Source organism: Mirounga leonina, unplaced genomic scaffold (genome assembly GCF_011800145.1).
Source record: "Mirounga leonina isolate KUSES-001 unplaced genomic scaffold, KU_Mleo_1.0 Mir_481, whole genome shotgun sequence".
In the NCBI taxonomy this organism is placed as follows: domain Eukaryota; kingdom Metazoa; phylum Chordata; class Mammalia; order Carnivora; family Phocidae; genus Mirounga; species Mirounga leonina.
In genome coordinates, this window is record NW_023270773.1 from 2,412,391 (window position 1) to 2,427,764 (window position 15,374).

At 54.2% G+C, this 15,374-nt stretch overlaps 3 protein-coding genes across 4 annotated transcripts; 1 reads left to right on the plus strand and 2 right to left on the minus strand.

Moving 5' to 3' along the window:
* Nucleotides 1-904: 904 nt before the first annotated feature.
* Nucleotides 905-6,765, minus strand: ZNF70 (zinc finger protein 70). 2 transcript variants are annotated; one of them, XM_034989220.1, is made up of 2 exons: nt 6,711-6,765; nt 905-3,671 (listed from the first exon to the last, which is right to left on the minus strand). In XM_034989220.1, exon 2 carries the CDS (start codon nt 3,589-3,591, stop codon nt 2,245-2,247), a length of 1,347 nt encoding a protein of 448 aa, XP_034845111.1. In that variant the 5' UTR covers nt 3,592-3,671; nt 6,711-6,765; the 3' UTR covers nt 905-2,244. The 2 variants fall into 2 exon arrangements, with proteins under 2 accessions (XP_034845111.1, XP_034845110.1); XM_034989219.1 differs by lacking the exon at nt 6,711-6,765 and adding an exon at nt 4,203-4,249.
* Nucleotides 6,766-7,698: 933 nt separating this feature from the next.
* Nucleotides 7,699-9,779, minus strand: VPREB3 (V-set pre-B cell surrogate light chain 3). The gene is made up of 2 exons (XM_034989086.1): nt 9,263-9,779; nt 7,699-8,544 (listed from the first exon to the last, which is right to left on the minus strand). The coding sequence occupies exons 1-2, from the start codon at nt 9,309-9,311 to the stop codon at nt 8,228-8,230; spliced, it is 366 nt and encodes a 121-aa protein (XP_034844977.1). The 5' UTR covers nt 9,312-9,779; the 3' UTR covers nt 7,699-8,227.
* A 3,301-nt stretch (nt 9,780-13,080) lies between these two features.
* On the plus strand, nt 13,081-15,343 carry CUNH22orf15 (chromosome unknown C22orf15 homolog). Its single transcript, XM_034989087.1, has 5 exons — nt 13,081-13,105; nt 13,726-13,812; nt 13,907-14,053; nt 14,275-14,359; nt 15,031-15,343. Exons 1-5 carry the CDS (start codon nt 13,081-13,083, stop codon nt 15,194-15,196), a joined length of 510 nt encoding a protein of 169 aa, XP_034844978.1. The 3' UTR covers nt 15,197-15,343.
* Nucleotides 15,344-15,374: the final 31 nt, after the last annotated feature.

The following is a 15,374-nucleotide window of genomic DNA, read 5'->3' on the forward strand; positions in this document are numbered from 1 at the left end:
GTACGGTAGGTTCTAGGAGACCCGGGTGCTGGCTCAAGGTTTCACACATTCACGCAACAGAGAGGAGCTGGACAGGAGTGGCTGCTGTCCTCATGGCTGGGACGTCCACTGTCATCCCCCCAGCTGGAGACCTGGCCTTTTAAAATCTCCAGCCTGCCAAGCTCCACTTGCTAAGTAACAATTATTTGTCCATTTTTATTCATCAAAACTATACATGAGCACCAAGCTGAGCTTCTGATTAGCTGAAATAGCCAGTGTTCCCATGATGCGGGTAATGGGATTCCAGCTATAAACTTTTGGAAAACTTCAGAATCGCTCAGCCTAGGGGCGCCTGGGTGGCTCAGTCGTTAAGCGTCTGCCTTCAGCTCAGGTCATGATCCCAGGGTCCTGGGATCGAGTCCCGCATCGGGTTCCCTGCTCGGCAGGAAGCCTGCTTCTCCCTCTCCCACTCCCCCTGCTTGTGTTCCTGCTCTCGCTATCTCTCTGTCAAATAAATAAAATCTTTAAAAAAAAAAAGAATCGCTTAGCCTGCCTCGGAGGAGCCTGGGGGAAGGCAATACCCAAGAGATCCTGGTGGCCACACGAAGGCCTGAGGACCTGGGACAAACACCTCTCCACCAGCCAGACACGGCACAGCCTGAGCCCATTCCTGGTGGATGGGAGGCATGGGGACTGAGACAGAATGGCCACCTTCAAACTCTGCTCACGGCAAGCAGGCCTGATATTTGGGAGATGCTGGGGTTGCAAGATGCCTAGCATAGAGCTCACATCCTGGCTACCTACTGGAACATTCTAATCACCTGGGGAGCTTTAAAAACATACCACTGTCTGAGCCCCACCTCTGGGGATGCCGACTGCATTGGTCTAGGCAGGGAACAGGCAATGGTACTTTTTGAATAATGCCTGAGGAGAGAGGACAGAAGTACGGGGACGCAGACCACACTGCTTCTGGGGATAGGTTGAGGATGGCATCTGGAAAGGATTCCTGTCTGGGAGGTGGCCCCACAGGGCATCCACAGCCCAGGATACAGACTGGAGGGAGTGAATAAAAGCCTAAGCCCTGGTTCAACGAGAGGGTGGGCTGCAGGCCCTGCCATCCGGGGAACAGCAGGGATGCCTTTTGGGCCTTTAGGAAATAGATCTCTGGGTGGGGCAAGGGTCCCTCTGGGTCTCCATCCTCAACTGCCAGTTGCCAAAGCACTTCATGGGTGGTTTCATTCTGAACAGGAGTTGGCCAGGTCCCAATATCTCCATCTCATAGATAGGGAAACAGAGCGTTGGAGCTTCCTCAAGATCACACAAGTAGGAGGGGCAGACCTGGGATCTGAACTGGGACCTCTGACTGAATCGCCCTGCTTCCTAGGTCCCCCAGCACTGGAGAGCAGAGAGGTGGCTGCAGAGCCCCCAGACCAGAAACGGGCCCTGGGGCCAACCAAGGCACACTGTGGTCTTGGGAGCCCTAGGTCTTGTGGAGGAGTTATAACTGGAGGGCACTGATGCCTTATGCCAGGCTGAGTCAAAGCCAGGGTCAAATGTCCTCTGGCCTACAGGACCAAACCTCTACCGTCCTGTGAAGGCCATCTGCCAGAAACCACCCTTACTCTAACCCAGAACAGGGATTAAGAGACCATGCCAGGGGCTCACCACTCCCTTCCCCAACCCAGAATGAATCCTTCCAGACCCTCCCTCTCTTCTGTAACCTGTTTTGGTTGTCCCCACCAGTGCCCAAGCCAAATGGAAGATTCCATTTTGCTGTTAACATATCTACTTTCGGATTCATTTTTCTTTAGCGGATTCAGACTGTGAGCACAGTTCTGTCTTCTCAAAGTGCCAGACTGCAGTTGACGTTAGAGAGTTCATCTGATATTTTTGTGTGTTTAACTCAACTTTCTCCCTCTGGTGTTTATTCTTCTGGATTTTGACAAAGGCGAAGAGATGGCAAAACTCAATCTCACAGGCTTGGGAGTCAAATCAGAGGCCAGCTCTCTTTTTGGGCTTGCCTCTTATTCAGCGGCCTTCCCATTACTCCACCCTCCCACTCAGTAAACCTGCTGCATGTGGGGCGCCCAGGGCGGGGGGGCGCGAGGGGGCCTGGCTGCCAGCGTGGGTGGCCAGAAGCTCTGGGGGTGGCACATTTCCATTCGGCCCTGGGATCAGGGAGGTGGGTGGGGTCTTACAGACAAGGCGATGGGGTGTGGGTTCCATCTGGGAAAGGGTTTCAAGCTTTGGTGTGAGCTCCTCCTTCTAGAGCTTCTCCCCAGCATGGATTTTCTGATGCCGAATAAGATGTGAGCTTCCCCTGAAGGACTTGCCACATTTGTTACACTCATAGGGCTTCTCTCTGGTGTGGGTTTTATAGTGCTCAATAAGGGCTGACCTGTGCCGGAAGGCTTTGCCACACTCGTTGCATGCGTAGGGTTTCTTCCCGGTGTGGATTCTCTGGTGCTGAATCAGGGCAGAGCTGTGGCAGAAGGCCTTCCCACACTGGCCGCACTCATAGGGCTTCTCCCCAGTGTGGATGCGCTGGTGCTCGATGAGGGAGGAGCTCTGGCTGAAGGCTTTCCCACACTTATGGCATTTGTAGGGTTTTTCGCCGGTGTGAGTCTTGCGATGTTCAATGAGGTTGGAGCTCTGGCTGAAGGCCTTCCCACACTCTTCACATTTGTAAGGTTTCTTCCCAGTGTGAATCCTCTGGTGCCGAATGAGGTGGGACCTGTGACAAAAGGCTTTCCCACAGAGAGTGCATTCGTGAGGCTTCTTCAAGGTGTGGATTTTCCGATGCTGGCTCAGGCCAGAGCTCTGATTGAAGGATTTCCCACATTCCTTACACTGATAAGGTTTTTCTCCCGTGTGGATTCTCTCGTGTTTTCTGAGACTTGAGCTCCGGCTGAAATCTTTCCCGCATTCCCTACACTCATACGGTCTCTTCCCAGTGTGGGTTTTCTGGTGTTGTGTGAGGGCTGAGCTCTGACGAAAGGCCTTTCCGCATTCCCGACATTCGTAGGGCTTCTCCCCAGTGTGAATTATCTGATGTCTGAGAAGGTGTGAACTCTGGCTGAAGGCCTTCCCGCACTCACAGCACTCGTAGGGCTTCTCCCCAGTGTGAATCACCAGGTGCCTGAGAAGGTGTGAGCTCTGGCTGAAGGCCTTCCCGCATTCCCGACATGCATAGGGTTTTGCGGGTGGCGCAGTTCTGTGAGGTTCGTTAGGTCCTGAGTGTGCCCTGCTCGCCTTCTCACAACTGTGTTTATTGGGTTCCTCTCCACTGTGGGTTATCGGACACATACTAAGGTCTGATTTCTGCAAGAAGGTTGGGCTGAAGATTTCATCATCCTGGGATCTGTTTACTGGGGGGGTACTCTGATGCTGAACAGGGCTTGAGCACAGACTGAAATTGCCCTCATAATCATCATGTTCCTCGTCTTGCTCCCCGAGAGGGATCTCCTTATAAATAACAGCCATTTGCTCTAAACCTCTTTCCTGAAGAAAAGGGTCCCCCAGGTCCTCCTCTGGGAAGAGTTCTTGCTGCATCTCTAAGCTGTCCTCAAACACAAAGGTCTCACCAAACTTGGCTGCTGGGGGAACCTCCATTGTGACTCTAGTATCACCCCCCAATGACTGTAGTTCTTGAAAGATAGTCTTCTTAAGGACACACTTACTGTTCTCCCAATCTGAGAAGAAAACAAGGGATATTGTCAAATCAAGCACCTAGTATGTACCTCCTTCCTGTGCCAGAATCTTTCGTGGACAAGACAAAATAAGATACAAGCTTGCCCTTGAGATGATCCCCACTGAGTTAGGGACAAGTCTGATTGATCAGAAAAAACTACAAAGAAGACAGACAGACAGAATCAAGTGCTACACCATGGGGTCTAGAATCTAAAGACTGAAGGTGCTCAGAGAGGTAGATGAGAGCAGGAGTGGGGCCATTGTGGAAAGGAGGCAAGATTCTGGCTAATGGAGGACCTTGGGGATGGGGGTTTTGGAGACAGCGCAAACTTCCCTCCTATACTAGGTTAGCTGCACCCCCTCCAGCCAGGTGCCCAAGCCACAACCCTGGGAGTCAGCCTAGACCTTCCCCCTCTCTCACCCCATACGCCTAGTCTGTCCATTTCCTGAGGCTTTATTAAGAGGCTTCTGCCTCTCTGTCAGTCCGCAGCCCAGGCCTCAGGGCAATTCCCCAGGATTACTTCCATACTCACCTCCCAAATGACCACTTGCCTCCAGCTTCTACTCCTCCCTCAGGTCTGTTGTCTACATCGACACCAGCGTCAAATACCCCAAACACAGGCCTGATCATCGGTCTCAGGATCTTGCAGCAGCCCAAATCCTTCCCAAAGCCCTTCACAGCACTAGCCCTTCCAGCCCCATCTCCAGCCTCTCCTTCCACACAGCCCTAAATGCTTCCTCCTCCTAACAGGTCCCCCTCTCTTCTCAGACTGCCACTGGATCATCTTCCCAGACTCAGTCCTAACGTCCCCTTTTCTGCATCCTAAGACTGGTGGTCTCAGGCACACCCCCTCAGTGCCTGCAGAGCTCAGTGCACGTGTGCAGCACGAGTGCTTCACCATCCTGGATGGCAAACATGGGCCCTCAGGACTCCTGCCACCACTGCCTGAGAGCTCCCTTCATTGTGGAGCCCCCAGCCCCAGACCCCAGCACAACAGGACAATCTCCACACACACTGGTTGCATAAATACAAGACTGAATGGAGGAAAAGCCACTTGGTTTTGTGCTAGGACTGATGGCCACATTTTTTGGAGGGGAGGGGAGCACAGAACTCTTTATTCAAATAAATCGTCTCGGAGATATAAATAAATAAAAGACAAAAGCAGAGCTGCTCCAGTTAATGGGGGTTGTTTTCATAGGGACATGGACGGATCCTGGAACACCCCCCATCCCACTGTGGTGGCCTCTGAGGGAGCCCCTCAGGACCCCATTCAGAAATTGCCGTGCAAGCTAAAGGGAAACCCCAGGTACCATGATAATGATAACCGTTCATGTTTATTGAGCATCTACTATGTGCTAGGCACTACTAGACCTTCTATAAGCACATTTGCATTTGATCCTCACAACTCTATACAAAGGTACTATTAGCAGTACACTGAAACACAGATAGTTAAGCAGCTCAAAAAACACACTAAGTTGGGGCGCCTGGGTGGCTCAGTCGTTAAGCATCTGCCTTCGGCTCAGTCATGATCACAGGGTCCTGGGATTAAGCCCCGCATCAGGCTCCCTGCTCCGCGGGAAGCCTGCTTCTCCCTCTCCCACTCCCTCTGCTTGTGTTCCCTCTCTCACTGTGTCTCTCTCTGTCAAATAAATAAAGTAAAATAAAAACACACTAAGTTAATCAGCATAGTCACGATGGAACTCATTCCTACTTGGAAATGATTTTTTTTTTATGAATTATAAGGCAGTAAAAAGGTCAGGTGTGAAAAGCACAGAACTGAAGTAGTCTCAAAAATTCTTTGACCACTTAACTCCCTTTCCCTCCCTCTTCAGCAACCATAATCTCCAGTCCTTCAGGTTCTCTAGATTGATCTCATCAGGTCTAACAACCCACCAATTTCGCCCTGGTTCTCTCTTCTAGTCCACCCTTCCCTGTCTAGCTTAGACTCTATCATGGATCGAACTATAGACTCTGACCAGCATCACGTTCCTCGCCTCCCTGCCCTGCAACCAGCTGCCAAATACCAACGTTCTCCGTCAATTCCTCCTAAGATGTTAAATGTTGCCAAAGAAAATCATAGGACTGTGTACCGCACGGAGACAAATTTCAAGTTTCCAATTTCAGCTGGGACTTCAGCATCTTCAGCTCTTGCATCCAGTGACCTCCTTATGGCCAATCCCTCTCTTCTCAGCCCTCACTTTCCCACCCCTTTTGGCAGTGCTCACCAATAGCTCCTTTCTCAAAACCCTTCATTTCAGAAGTTGCAAATTGGCAGCCTGGGGATCCTGCCACAGACACGTTTTGTTTGGCTGGAAAAGAGCTGGAATCTTTTTTTTGTTTGACTTAGCTGCCAATATTGGAAACTCTGTGTTTCAGGCTTTCTCTTGAAAACTGGAAGATGTGATAATACGGGTCCACCCCTTCATTAAACCCACCTTGCCTACCTGAACGCCTCAAGGTTTTGAAACCCCCAGCCCCCTTCCCACCTCCTGCTTTATTCCCTTCATTTCTGAAAGTTCTCTCCCTTACCCGCCCCCCCCCCCCCCCCAGTTTTAATGCTCTCTGATCCCCTTTTCTTGGTATCTGTGATTGCAACTCTTCTTCCACCCACCTGTTAAATCCTGGTATTTCCAAGGTTCCCTCCTTAGGGGTTTTCCATTCCCACTATGGACCGCCTATATGCTGAAGTCTCCACTCTGTTTAGAAAGTTGGCAATTCTTTATCTGTCCTCAACGTTTTAAATATTTTTGGACCGAAGATCCAAAGGTCAGGAACCCCACCTTCCCACCTCTCTTGGGGCCTCCTCGGCTCCTCCTGCATCCGTCACCCTTTGCTTCGGGGAGCCCTCAGGGCCTGGGCACCCGGGAGACCCTCGGTCCGTAGGGTTTCCTGGCTGGAAGCCTGCGAGCGGCTGCGGACACGCACACGCCGCCCGAGCGGCGATGCGGGAGCCCTACATGCTTCCCACCGATGAGGGACGCCCACACCCCAGGCCACCGGAGGGACAAGTGGTCAGACCGGCCGACGCCGAGCCACTCACCTGGGCCGGGGCGGGGCCGCTCACCTGGGCCGGGGCGGGGCCGCGGGCGGGCGGGGCGGGGCCGCACCTCAGCTGCTCCAACCCGCGGCCAACCCGGCCTCGCTCTGCGGCGGCTGCTGACGCGGAGCCCGCGGCGGCCCGAGCGCCCGGAGCCCCGCCCCCTAGCCCGCGGGCACTTCCGGAACCGCTCTAGGCCGCGTGGAGGTCCCCGCGTCTCGGTGCTCCTGCGGCGCCTGGTGTCCGCGCGCGTAGCCGCTCCTGCTCGCGGCGCCAGGACAGGGACTGGGCACCGGGCCTTTCCCAAAGCAAATCCTGGTCGTGGGCAACACATCTGGTCAGCCGTTGGCGGGAGTGAGGAAGAGGCAACTGAGGCTGGGAAGGGCGGGCGGGCCTAGAGCCGCAGGCAGGCGGCCGAGTTCCTGCGGCACTTGCCCTGCGGGTGGGGGCGAGCCAGTGGCCGCGGGGGGTGGGGTCTTCAGGAGAAGGGAAGGGGTTCCCAGAGCTGTGGAGCCCGTCACCCCGCACAGGCCCAGAGGTCCTGCATGATTCACCCTTCCTGGGTAGCCTCGGTCCTGCCTGCCCAGCTGGTATCAGCAGAAACTGAGATGAGAAGGGGCCAACTGAGGGCCCAGGAGACTGCTGGGAGTGTAGGCTGGACCCTGGAGACCCCCAACTCCAGTGCATGTGAGGGATGACTCGAGACATAAGGAACCGGGAAGGAAGAAGAGTGTGTTCTTGAGCGCCGCCCCCCCAACCCAGACGCTCGGCTCTGCTTCTAATAAGGATTGCTCTTCCACTCAGTGCTCCCCACTCGGCTCAGCTGCTCAGGTACAACCTTCCCTGCCTGTGGGAGAACTGGTGGGGGAGGGGGCACAGCCCTATCACGGGACCAGTAGAACACACATTCCTAACTGGAGAGATGCTGCCCACCTGAGCCGACCCGGCCTCGCTCCGCGGCGGAGTACCCTCCATCTAAGCCCTGGGGTGCCTCTGAGTGCCCCCACACCACATACATACTCACACCTGCCTTCCTGCCCCATCAAGGAGTAAGCAGGAGCTCCCCTCGGCCCCCAAGCTAGCAGCCTGGGCTCCATGAGGACCCTGTCCAGTCACCCCTTGAGCGTTGAACCACAACCAACCATGCAGAGCTAGGAGCAGCAAGAGCTGGTTCCTTTTTCTCTTCCTCCAGCTCCTCAGGTCACAGGAAGCCCAGGCCACCAGTCTAAGCCCCCTGGGGGCCAGTAGAGAGGCTGGGCCCTGCCCCAAGGGTCTCAGGTGCTTCCTCTTCTGTAACAATCCCCAGAATCCCTACCCCCACACTCCCAGTCACTTTTTCAGCAGGAATTTCATGGCCCTCCGCATAGTTATTGTTCACGTTTGATATTATTTTTTACAGATTTAATATTATTAACCCATTTTACAGAGGAGCAAAATCAAGATTTGAAGAAAGAGGGGGGCCCAAGGTCAGAGTGCAGAAATGAGAGGCAGACGAGAGGCACTCATCCCACACTCCACCCCTAGGATGTGTAACCCACAGAGCAGTAATAATCTGCGTCGTCCTCAGGCTGCACGGGGCTGATGGTCAGGATGCAGGCATTGTGGGCGGCGTCTGTGGCTGCCGAGAAGCGGTCAGGGATGTCAGGCGGCCGGTGGTAGTTGTCCTCTGAGCGGTAGTAGAGGAGATATCGGGGGGCACTCCCTGCCCGTTGCTGATACCAAGACACGCCGTGCTCCCCGACAGTGGCATGGCGGGGGCTGAGCATGCAGGAGAGTTGGGCCACCTGGCCTGGAAAGACCAGCAGTGCATCCGGCTGGGCCAAGCCTGGCTGAGAGACTGAGAGAGAGAAAGAGAGAGACCCATGGGCTCCTTTCTTCCTGTCCCCACCCCACGAAGGCTTGATCAGATTCCAAGGAGACTCTGACTCCCGAAAGCCTCATAGCCCAGTGCCTTGGAATTGAGAGGGATGGGGAACAAAGATGGCAACCCCTAAGTCCTCATTTGTTTTATGTTCGCAAGAATCTGTGTTCAGTTGAGCACCTAGAGTTCAGAGTATGGGGACTGGTGGCCTCTGGGTCCTTCTCTGCCCACCCCCGTTCCTTACCCTTCAGTCACACTGGCTCTTCCAGACTCTGGCTACCACCACCAGGAAGCCTCCTGGGCTGTCCCACCCATCAGCTCAACCTCAGACAACTGGCTGCTGAGAATCTTCTCAAGGAGAGTTTGTCCCTGAAGCCCTTGGGATAGCTTCCCATGTGAAAAACTAAAAAGGTGACTGACCACTTCCAATCTCTTCTGAGTCCCCAAAGAATCAGAACCTGAAGGGATCCTAACGATCTGGTCATTCACAAATGAGGAAACTGAGGCCCACACAGAGAAGTGACTTGCCCCAGGTCTAGGGCAGAGCCAGCTGTAGCCAGTTCTCCCCTCCACCTTAATGCCCCTTCTAGAACCCTCCCACTGCCCACATTGATTTGCTTCCTTGCAGGGGCCTTCTGGAGCCAGTGCCATCCCCCACCCCACCCCAGGTGAGCCAGGCCTAGGGGGAGCTCACCGGACAGGAGGGCCCCAGTCAGAAGGAGGGCCAGATGCCAGCAGGCCATGGCTAGAGGCAGGGAGGCAGACAGGAGTTGTTCTGTTGGGAGTGCTCCAGGTGCTTCAGAGCACAGGCAGGGGAAGCCCCTGGACCATGACAAGGCATGCAAATCAACCCATTGACTAGGGGTGGGGGCATGGGGGTATAGTGGCTGGGGCCCAACAGCTGGGCCCTATCTTCCCAAATGTCGGGATCCTGGCCCCACAGGGCCCTCTGAGAACAGGAGTCCAGAAATCCACACATACACATGCAGTTATAGCAGGTAGATGCTTTTTTATTGAGGTGTAACTCACGTAGGATAAGGTGCATAGATTTTAAGTGTATGGCTTAATGATTTTATTTATATGGAGATATATATATATATATCTCCACCCCCGCAACCTCTACCCAGATGACGATTTAGAATGTTTCCATCTCCCCAGAAGGCTCCCTCATGTGCCATCCCCATCAGTAACAGGCTCTCTAACCCCAAGGGTAACCATCATTCTGACTTCAATCACTTAGATCAATTTTGCTTGCTCTAGAACACCAACTCTAAGTGGAATGACAGTGTGTTCCTTTTGCTCCTGCTTCTTCTGTTCAACATTAGGAGAGTCATCCGTATGTGTGCAGCAATGTCTAATTCATTCTCGTAGTTACATGTGGATAAACCACAGCGTATCCACAGCTTCTCCATTCTCCTGTGAATACACATTTGGGTGCTTTCCAGTCTTTAACCATTACAAATAAAACTGCTGTGAACATCCCTGTCAGTGTCTTTGGTGCACCTGCGTTCTCATTTCTTCCGGTAGACACCCAGGACTGGAGTTGCTGGGCGGAGGGAAAATGTACATTTAGCTTTAGTAGATACTACCAGTGTCCCATGGTTGTACCGATTTGCACTGCCACCAGCAGGTAGGAGAGGTCCAGAGATATCCTCGCCAACACTTGACATGGTCAGTCCCTTTAATCTGCCAGACGGGTGGAGGAGCTGACTTCCCAAGTTGGGGTTCGAACTTGACTCTCAGATCCTCCTCTTCTTAACTACACAACTTCAGCCGAGTTCCTTCCCCTCTCTGGAAAATGAAGATGAGCATAGTGCCAGCCCAAGGGGTGTGAAGAAGTAGGTGGGATTTATTTGCTCAGTGCCAGGCACAGTGCGTGTATTGATCATGCCTTGCATTTTCTGTATTTTGATGCTTTGACATCTGGGGCCTTGCGGACCTTGGAGGGACTGACCTTCCCAGGGCTACCCAGTTCCTAGAGATAGTAAATAACTCACCCAAGCGGGTATTTATCAAATGCAAACCAATCCAGAGCCCACATCCCCAACCACCTCCTCTATGGCTCTCATACTCTGGGCCACTGTACTCCTGCCTTAGTCACCCAGGGCCAGGTACCTGACAGCCAGGGACAGCCCCGATGCCCCAGAGCCCTGAAATTATTCAAACTAGCCACTCTGGAGCCTGCTCACTCTGCCTCACCTGTTCTTTCCCTCAGAAACCATAAGGCTCCCTCTCGCCCTCTGCCTGCTGACCTACCGGGTGCTTCCCCACGTGTCCCTCTGTGGTGCGGCATACCCCATCCCCTAGAGATCTGTGGGGAACAAACTGTCTTCTCAATGGCAATCTCTTGGTCTGCTGGCCTTAGCATACCTAAATAATAATAAAAGTAATTAAAACGGTGCGTTCTTATTAACTCAAAGCCTTGAGAGTTCCCTTGGGGGAGGTTATAAAGCCCCCCTCCAACGGGTCCCATTCTGTTTCTAACATCTCCCTAGGGCATCTCCAAAACACTCAAGATCAAAGACTCTGTTAAGGCAGCAGTGAAAATGAACCCTTGGGACAACAGTGATGGTTGTTGGAGCTGAGGCTCCAGGGCTCGGCATGGACATTTTTCTGGAATATGGTTGCAGCCCCTCCTGAGTTGTGCTCTGCAGGACACAGGGCCCCAGTGACAGTGGTGTCCTGGGAAGAAAGTGTCCTGTGTTTAAATAAATCTGCGAAACACTGCTTGTTCGCACAGTGCTGATTCTGAGCGCTTCCAGCATCCTGAGCACCAAGGTAGCACTTTAAAGTGTTACCACGTTTAAGGGGCACCTGGCTGGCTCAGTTGGTAAAGCATGCAACTCTTAATCTCAGGGTTCAAACCCCACACTGGGTGTGGAGTTTACTTAAAAAGAAAGAGAAAGAAAAAGAAAGAAAGAAAGAAAGTTACCACATTTAATCCTCACAAGGACTCTGCTGAGCCGTGTTCTTACCACCCCCCCAACCCCCCCAACCCCCCCGCTTTCTACAGGGGGAAGCACTGAGCTGAGTGCTTATCCAGAGGCAGAGTGTGATGCTCGGCAAGCTGCGCGGAGGATTCAGTCTTCCTCCTGAGTCAGTGGCCCAGAGGGCAGGACAAATAGCCTAATCACCCTGGTGGGGGGTGGGGGGTGGTTGCATTTCCAAAACCTAGGGGAAAGGGAGCTGGCAAAGGTAGGAAGCCTGATCCAGACGCCTACCTGGCACCCTGGCTGAAGGGGTCTGGTAGGGGCTCATAGACAGGGGGTACAGGAGACAGAAACTGAGAGAGACAGAGGGGGTGCTAGGGGGAGGAAGGAAAGGAGATGGTGAAGAGAGAGAGAAAGGGAGAGAGAAAGTCAAAGAGAGGATGGACATGGATGGAGAGGCAGAGAAACACAATATCCTGTCTGCCAATGTCTATATGGCTTTGTTCATAATTGCAAAAAACTGGAAACAATCCAAACAATAGCAGGTGAATGGATCAACAAACTGGCACATCCAGACAATGGGACCCTCCTCAGCAGTAAGAAGGAATGAGCTATTGATTGAATCTCATGCTAAGTGAGAGAAACCAGACTCAAAAGGCTCCATGCTCTATGATTCCTTTTATATGATTCTGGAAAAGGCAGGGGCAGAACACAGAGCCATGGTGGCCAGGGACTGGCATGGACTACAAAGGGGCGTAAAGGAATTCTGGGGGGTGAGGGAGATGATCTGCTTCCCAACTGTGGTGGTGGCTCTATGAGATTTGTCAAAACTCGAAAACACGAAAAAGGGTGAATTTTACTGTATGTAAATCATACCTCAAGAAACTTGCCCAAACAAGGACAGAGGAAAGAGAGGGGAGGCTGGAGGTCAGGAGGAAGGCAGAGAGGGAGAGGAAAGACAGCACAGGGAAGAGGGCCTTAGTAGGTAGGGAACTGCAAGGGTGGTAAGAACCCCTGCTTCCGCCATGGCCACAGCCCTACCAGCTCATAGTGGGGTTTTCCCAGGGCCAGGGGCCCTGATCCAGGAATCTCCCCCCTTTCAGCCTGGGAGCTCTGTCTCTACTGGTGGGGGGATGTGGTCTTGGGCTTGGGCCATCCCTGGACCACAAGGCTTGAGCCCCCACTGTAGCCCTGCCTTAGGGAGTGCCCATACTCCCGCCCCAGATCCTGTTACCAGGATACTGCAGGGGAAAGCATTTCCTGCCTAGATGACTTGGCAGCTCCCACTGCCATGGAGACCAGCTTGGAAGCTGGGAGGGCCTCAGTCTCCTTGGGCTGCTCTGACCCACAGGCGGGAGGAAGAGGAAGCCAAAGGGACCCCTCTACACCGGTGGGGTCCAGCCCCAAGGGTAGCCAAGCAAGGACCTAAGCCCGGATCCACCCACCCATTCCCACACACATACACATTTCCTGGCAGTGCCATCCCTCCCTGAATAGATCTCAGCCGTAGATCCTTCCTTAGTTGGAAAGTTGGGGGTTAGGGGATCAAAGCCCCCACATCTGTCTCCTCTCCCCTGCAGCCATGTTTATCAAAGTGATGTTTGGAGGTAAGTGGGGTCCCCTGTCCCTCAGATGGGTAGGGGGGTGGTACATTCAGAAGCTTGCTTCCCTTTGCCCTGGGGAGATTGGGGAGGCAGTGTGGGGAAGGGGGATGCACTTGCATAAGAGGATGGGGGTGGTTAGGGAAACAGCTCTGTGAAGAAGCAGACAGAATGCTTGGAATCCCTTGAGGGGCAACCCCGATGGCTGGGTCCTGGGAAGTTCCCACGGGCTCCTCTAGAAGAGCACCCACCACATCACCATGGGGTGTGTTTTTAAATTACACAATCTCTTAATTCGGTCAGTGGTCCTCAAGCTTCAGGGTACATCAGGCGCAGATTTCCTGACTTCCGGTGGCAGGTGGGCCCGGGATGGGAGGTGGGGGTTCCAGTGCTGGAGGGAGGTCTTGTGCAGAGGCAGTGTTGGAGTGGGAGGGGGGCATCCAGTGCAGGAGGCAAGAGCTGTGTGCCCTGGTCACCAGCATCTCAAGAGATGGATGGAGGAGTGTACAGTCTTAATCCTGGAGTCCTATTCCCTGCTCTGGTTAGAGAAGAGATGGGAGACAGATGGTCCCAGATCGGGGGGAAGCAGAGGGTACCATTTGCTCACCTCTGCCCCGCCCCTACAGCTGGCTGCTGGGAGCTGGTGAACACTTGGTGCAGCCCGGTGACCCTCACCGCCCACTTGAGGCAGAGGGGGCAGGTGCCCCCAGATGGTGAGGGGGCAGGGAGGGGTGCTGGGGAGGAGGGGCCGAGGGCCCTCCAGGCAGAGGTGCCAGCCCTGCCTTCCCTCCCTCTCTGCCTTCCCAGCGGTCATTGCCCTCCTGGCTGAGGATGGGCACTTTGTGAGTCTGGATGAGGGACTGGAGGAAGGGGCTTCCCAGGCCCCTTCCATGGGCAGTGCCCTGCTGCAGGAGCGTGGGACCTATGTCCTCGTGCAGATCATCAGTAAGTGGGGCCCAAGATTTCCCCTGGAGTTATGCTGGAATGTGAGAGGGGGGCAGCAGTTCCAGAGACCACCCAAGGCCCTGGCCAGCACCCCCTACTTTGGCCAGGACCTAGCCCCTGACCCTTCCCATCCAATGCCTTGTTGGCCCCAGCCAGGACCAGCAAACAGGTCCAGAGTGAGAGGTGGAGGTGGGGACCAGCAGGACAGTCAGGAATTGGTCTTCCTCCCTCCACAGAAGGGGAGGGTGGGGCCCCCACCCGCTATGAGTCCCTCCTGGAGAACCTGGATGACCAGTATCCAGAGCTAGCAGGTGAGTGTCACGGTTGAGCCCCAGGGGGAGGGTGCACCTTCTCCCCAGCACCCATAGGTAGGGCTTCCTGGGCCTTCCAGAGGAGCTTCGCTACCTGTCAGGCCTACATCCCATGAGTGATGGCCGGAAGAAGCGCACAAGCACTCGGCGTGGCCACCAGGAGCAAGGCCCCTCTTCAAGGCCACGAAGGATGGGCTCCCTGCCATCCAGGATCCGCTAGCTGGGGCCAGAAGCCAGCCAGGTAAGGAGGAGACATGGATACCTGGGGGGATGCTCACACCTAAAAGTCCCAGGGGACAGGCTATGTGTGCTGATACACCACAAACACCACCCCCACACCCTGCAAACACATATACACATAAATACCCACAAGGTGGAACACACTGCATGAAGAGACATCCCCACCACTCCACTAGACGGTAAGTAACCAAGGGCAGGGACGTCCTCAGTGCCCTGGAGATATTGAATAGAGCCTGGCACACAGTAGGTGCTCAATGCAGAGCTGAACTCAATGAAGGCAGCAGCCCAGAGCACATGATAGTGAGGTCTGCCTTGGGTTTGAAGGGCCTGCTTGTCTATTCCGGCAGGTCCTGTGATCTGGCACATCACAGCCAAGTGGCTGAGCTGGACTCTGATCCAAGGGGGTTGGCTGTGACCTCTGCCGTGTGTGATCAGGCCCAAACAGCAGCCCAGGGGCATTCTTCTTGCAGAATCTGGACTTACTGAGAAGTTGCATCAGCCCGAGGGGCAAGGTCACAGACCGGATGTGAGGCCACCAAGGGGGGCCCCCCAAGATGTGGGTGCAGAGAAAGGGATCCAGAGGCAGAGACAAGGAGGGTGAAGGAGGAAGCATCCCTGAGAGCAGGAGGCAACAAACAGGCTCGTCCTGGGATTCCAGTTCCCAGAGTCAGATGCCTTTGGGGTCCCTACTAATGCCTCACTCCTAACTGGACTGTCCAAGGTCATCAGATTACGACAGGGCTCCTCCCCCTCCCCCACCCAGATGTCATCTTAAGGTG

Coding starts and splice junctions, on each gene's coding strand:
- ZNF70 (XM_034989220.1), bottom strand. CDS start 3,591: ATGGAGGTTCCCCCAGCAGCCAAGTTTGGTGAGACCTTTGTGTTTGAG.
- CUNH22orf15 (XM_034989087.1), top strand. CDS start 13,081: ATGTTTATCAAAGTGATGTTTGGAG. Junction 14,054..14,274: donor GCAGATCATCAGTAAGTGGG/GCCCAAGATTTC, acceptor GTCTTCCTCCCT/CCACAGAAGGGGAGGGTGGG. Junction 14,360..15,030: donor TATCCAGAGCTAGCAGGTGA/GTGTCACGGTTG, acceptor GTGTGTGATCAG/GCCCAAACAGCAGCCCAGGG.
- VPREB3 (XM_034989086.1), bottom strand. CDS start 9,311: ATGGCCTGCTGGCATCTGGCCCTCCTTCTGACTGGGGCCCTCCTGTCC. Junction 8,545..9,262: donor GACTGGGGCCCTCCTGTCCG/GTGAGCTCCCCC, acceptor TCTCTCTCTCAG/TCTCTCAGCCAGGCTTGGCC.